Source organism: Pteropus alecto, unplaced genomic scaffold, assembly GCF_000325575.1.
Source record: "Pteropus alecto unplaced genomic scaffold, ASM32557v1 scaffold479, whole genome shotgun sequence".
In the NCBI taxonomy this organism is placed as follows: Eukaryota; Metazoa; Chordata; class Mammalia; order Chiroptera; family Pteropodidae; genus Pteropus; species Pteropus alecto.
In genome coordinates this window covers 638,320-643,796 of record NW_006492031.1, presented here as the reverse complement: position 1 = coordinate 643,796, position 5,477 = coordinate 638,320, and the positions used below count along the sequence as shown (strand labels likewise).

General features: G+C 34.3%; 1 protein-coding gene across 2 annotated transcripts in view; it reads right to left on the bottom strand.

Annotated features, from left to right (window-relative positions):
* Positions 1-758: 758 nt before the first annotated feature.
* TBCEL (tubulin folding cofactor E like) overlaps positions 759-5,477 on the bottom strand; it is a 69,581-nt gene continuing 64,862 nt past the window's right edge. For both annotated transcript variants that reach the window (XM_006925243.3, XM_015599444.2), the window contains exon 8: positions 759-4,221. In XM_006925243.3, the coding sequence (XP_006925305.1) occupies positions 3,903-4,221 (319 nt within the window). In that variant the 3' untranslated portion in view covers positions 759-3,902. The remainder of the gene's footprint in view (positions 4,222-5,477) is intronic.

Genomic DNA, 5,477 nt, shown 5'->3' with positions numbered 1-5,477 from the left:
CAGAGGACTCAATAACAGCCTTGATGTTGATTTTTAGCTATATAAAAATAAACATACATCTTGACAACACAATTCCAGAAAAAAATCAAAACACAAAGAGAAAGCAGACTTGGATTTTTAATTTTTTAAAAAAGATTCTGTGTGTGTGTGTGTGTGTGTGTGTGTGTGCAGTGCAAAGAATAGACCTTCATGCTTAAATTATATTCCAAATATATATATATTTTTTGGAATATAATTTAAGCATGAAGGTCTATTCTTTGCACTGCACACACACACACACACACACACACACACAGAATCTTTTTTAAAAAATTAAAAATCCAAGTCTGCTTTCTCTTTGTGTTTTGATTTTTTTCTGGAATTGTGTTGTCAAGATGTATACTGCAGGAGACAACTGGCAAGTATAGGTCCAGTGAGTTTCTCTCCATCATTACAATGGACATATATCTTAAGGAAGCACCTATGGAAAATAGAGTGTTCACAACACATCTGGTAACACAGATAGCTTCTGGGTGTTTTTTAAAGCGGTTTGTTTGCAATTAATTCTAACATTAAATGAAGGAGAAAATAAATTCATAAACAGAAATGACATTGCTTAGAACAATCTATTATTCTGTAGTCCTGTTTTTTATGTAGCAAGCCACACTCACATGTGCATTAGTAAAAGCATTACCAGTGTGCCTCATTAGTGATCAGTTCCTTGTGCAACACGTGTTCTCTGCTCATAACATTGTTGATTTAGCAACATAGCTAAAACATGTGGTTAGAATTGAACTTTAATTTTTTTTAAGTAAACAAAATGTTAAAACATAGCGTCATAACATTAGGCTCCATTACAAATAGCTCATGTTTGGGGATGTTTTTCATCAAAAGGTTTTAAAGAAACAAGAGGTTATATAATATCTGCTGCTTTTTAATGTATTTATTGCAATGTGGCAATAGGTTACAGAAACAATAGAAACTTTTAATAATAAAAAAGGTATACAACTCTGAACTTCTTTTTTCTTTAAAGCATTCTGGGATATTTCAACAATTAAAATTAGAAAATTGATTTCTAATGTGGCTTCAGGAGTTACATGCTCACATGTAGAAAGGATCCCTTGGTTTTGATTTGGCTTTCTTTATTACTCCTTTTCTTTTCCATAACTAAAAATAATTCTATTTTAGAAAAGATATGTTCTATACACTGTGCCTATAGCAATAAATATGTAATACTGGCTATGACAGCATTCTGCCTCTTAAATGTCAATAATATGCTCTCGCTGAATCTGAATGAAGTCAATATTAAAATACAGCTAAGCTATAGCAATCAATTATGCATAACTTGTAGACTCAAAGGTCCATGGACTCTTCTCATCTTCTCCTTGGCCTGTTATAAAAATAATTTTGGTTAAAAGTATCTACACAGCACCAATTTTATTTCAGAAGCAGCATCTTTACTCAGCCACCCAAATAAATCTACAAGTATGAATGCTCAAATAGCTTTTCTAATTGACTTCTAAAAGACTGGTAATTGTATTAGTTTGTCTCAATCAAAAATTATTCAGTAATTATTATAATCATCAATTATAATCCTCTAAAAATACCCATGTCCATGGAATTAAATGAGAAGTTCCCCTGACATGCAACTGTATAATAGAAGAATTATGTCTGCAGTTGATGGACATTGTTCTGTAATAAGAGAAAGTACAGGTCTCTAATAGTAAAAAAAAGCATTTCATAAAACTTTGTCATATATAAAATATCTTATTAATTGTGACCATTCCACTTACAATTAAAACATAACATAAGTGTCTGTTCTGCTTTCTGCTGTGGGACAGTCAGGGATCATACAACATCAAAAAATAAGAGTGCATCTGTTTCCCAGGCCGATAAAAGCAATGGGCTCCATTACACTGTTTCTCTTTCAAACTCGTCTGTACTTATGCACACATACACAAAGCACCCACAGTTTTAATCTTCATGACACTGTGGCCACACTTTTTTCCCACTTCTGAAAATATGTCAGAAAAATGTGATTACAAAATAATTTTTGTATATATCTAGTTTAGATTGCCACTGCTCATTTCTATGAATTTAAAAGATAAAGTCTGCAGCAAAGAATAGGCCTCATTCATCTTTCTCGAACCCTTTGGTTTCCACCTTTAATGTTACAGTGAATGTAGATTTGACTCAGTAGTTCTGGGTCAAAGGCTTTACAAATACTGATCCTGAAGTACATTAAGAGAATAAACATCTGCTATTATGGCATAGGGAAAATTTTAAAGTAGCAATAATAAACACAACACCATATACATGAAGAGTTTGTAAGTCACCTAAAAATTTCATAGGAAATTTAAAAAATTGTAGGAGCAGTAAAATCATATAAAAAGGTCCAAAGGTCAAACACAATCAGATAATGATTATATTCTTTGAAAAATACTTCCTGTGCATACCTTCTGCCCCAGTTATGCTAAGTCTTTCTCAAGTCTCCCATCTGTAAACATGGTGGACCAAGACAGTCATACATTAAAGAAAGGGATTGCACTGATTAACAAAGGAATAGAAGAACAAACAAAAAAGATTTCAGAGCAGGTAAGGAACTAGTATTTTTTAAAATGTGCTTCTGAAAAAAATATGACTTGGAGGCAATTCTGGTTTTGACACTTATACTTTACTCATAGAGTTGTTCTTCTGTAGGGGCAACTAAATTGAATATAAAATAAAAAGAATAGTTCAATTATGACATCACAAAATCTCAGGAAGAACTGGGAATCAAAGCTCCCTTTGATTAAAACTTCCTATTTTTAATACAAAGTGCAAGAACAAGAGCTTCAAATGGTGACACAGGCAGGAAAATCAACACTCTTTTCCAATATTCTCCCCACTCTACTCCTTCACACACACTACAGATAGTTTATTAGCTAATTCTCAACTCTCCTGGCACATATATCCATTACTTTTTGGATTCTTCATAAATTCAGGCCTCTATTCCCAATGTAATGAAAATGATAGATGTGAGGAAATACATTCAATAAGCAAAAAATAAAAGAACTCTAGAATCTGATATATTTTATGTTATGGAAGTAATGGTTGATATAATGTATGAGGAACATTAAAACTGAGATAGTTACATACAAAGAAATCAGACTGCTTTGCCTGTGCTTCCAGAATAACAGTAAGTTTTCCTGGAGTTGTAGCTCTCCATCTACTCTAATTCAAGATCCTAACAGAGTTATAGGTTCTAATTGAGTACCTGAGATCAGAATCAGGTTGAAAAATGCATAAAACACTTTAAATTATTTCAAAAGAGAGAAATTAAAGAAAAAATCAGCCAATATGAGAAATAAGAATTATGGAAAGAATAAAACTATTAGTAAAACATGTGCTGACACAAGTCAAAATGAAAAACTGAACACACACACACACACACACACAATAAAAAAAAAAGAAAAGAAAAGGAGGGAGAGGGAAGGAAAAAGAGGAACTGAAAGAGAAAGAAAAGAGCTGGCTCTGCCTGTAAAGATCCTTGTTTCCTGATTTAAATACTATAAGATACCCTTCTGAAAGGGGTATACTGGTCATGCTATCTTCACAAGTATACCTAAATGGTAATAACTAAGCAGTAGACAAAGCCCAGGGAATACAAAAAGAAGATGGTGATTTTTTTACTTATCTTTCATGAGAGGGGGCACATGGACTGGAGATGAGGCCAATTCTGCTGGCTAAGCTGAAGAAATCTTGGTAAAAAAATACCAAAAACAGCCCCTTACTCATTCTAGGGGGAAAAATATACACCATCATCCCTGCCAAACCTAAATAAAATAAATCAAAACAAAAACGATCTTCTCCCTTCTAAAAAAAACCACATGGAAATAAATGCCCTGCAATTTATGTGTGTGTTTTTACAAGACTCATAGAGGTTATTTTGTTTTGGATTCCACATAAATTTTATCTCCATCCCTAATGCCAAAGGAATGCAGTGCCCGAGAGCTGTACTTCATTTCCTCTGGGCCAAAGGGTGCTTCATGGTCAAAATAGTAGAGAAGCATGTTGCTTGTGGGTAATTGCACTAGAGTTTTTAATTGTTTTTTTAGTTCTGCAACTGTTTGGTCAAGACGAATGCTCATTTCTTCCACCTGATCGTTATAGTGGACTTCTACTCTTGCACTGCTCTGGGGTCTTAGATCCACTTCTGCCAAAGGCTCCAACTTTCCATATTTTGTGATCAGTTCATGATACCTAGAACGATAAAAAGACAGTGTCAGCTTAAGCCACTAGCATCTGAACTACGAACTTTTACAAAACTACTGGTAATTGATATGGCTATACTCAATCTTTCAAATGTCCTATTCTAATATTCTACCTATCTATCTGATAAATATTGTGGAATATGTGATCTGATATGATTGCCCTTTTGAGGTCACAGTAAAACTATATCCTTGTGGATAGGAAATTCTCCCAAAGATGGCCACCATGCCTGCTGTTGATCATTACAGAAGAATAGGCTTAGAGAGGAAAACAGAACCTAGACAAGAAGACACTACAAAGATTATGAAGTCAATTTGTAGAAAGTGTTTTCTTGGGTACCATCATCAAGAAGGGCAGAGATCTAAGTACATGTTCCTTGGCAACAGATGGGAGTAGGCCAGCAGTTCCTGGGCCCTGGAGAAGGCATAACAAAAACATCTAGTTGTATGTCAGCTGTTAACTCAACTTTTTCAGTGATGCTTTGTTTGAATATTCCAGCCTAGTCTTGTTAGCTACAATATAAAGATTTTATGGAAGAGCCAAGAATAAATTCTTTCCAAAAAGGGGGCAAATATGGGATACAAGTTCCTCAATCGAGGAAGGAACAAAGAGCAAAAGAAACCAAGAGGAAAGGGAATTACAGAGGTGAGACTAGGGCCCAGTTTTCCATGTGGAAAATCTTGTCTCCACCACCACACCTGGAGGATTTAGGTTTGATTTTATTAAGAAAGCTGAGCAGTTTCCTACAAACCAGAGAGGGGAAAATGCTAAAAAGATCTGATATTAGCTTTATTATACCCAAGACACACAAGGTTTTAATTCATGATCAGAATACAGTAGTCACATGAGATTATTTCCCCACCTCTTTCACCCTACTTTTGGTTTTAACTCAGTTAAATCAGTGTTACAAGGTTGGTAGGAACATCGGAAACAAAAACATAGTAAGATATCTGTGGTCAGAGATAGAGGTAAGCATTCCTAATACGGGGAGTAACAGGGTAGGGTAAATAGCACTGTCCTTGGAGTCAGAAGATCTGACTCCAGAGTCTTGACACTATTTATAATTAGCTTTGTGACTTGGAAACTCACTCTATCCTTTGCTACTCAGTTTTCTCATTAGTAAAATTGGGATAATAATTCTGCCTTTCTTATCTTATAAGATAGTCATAAGAATTATATAAAATACAGATGAGTAGGCACTTGGTAAATTAAGAGTTCATATACAAATTAAAACATCAACATTACAT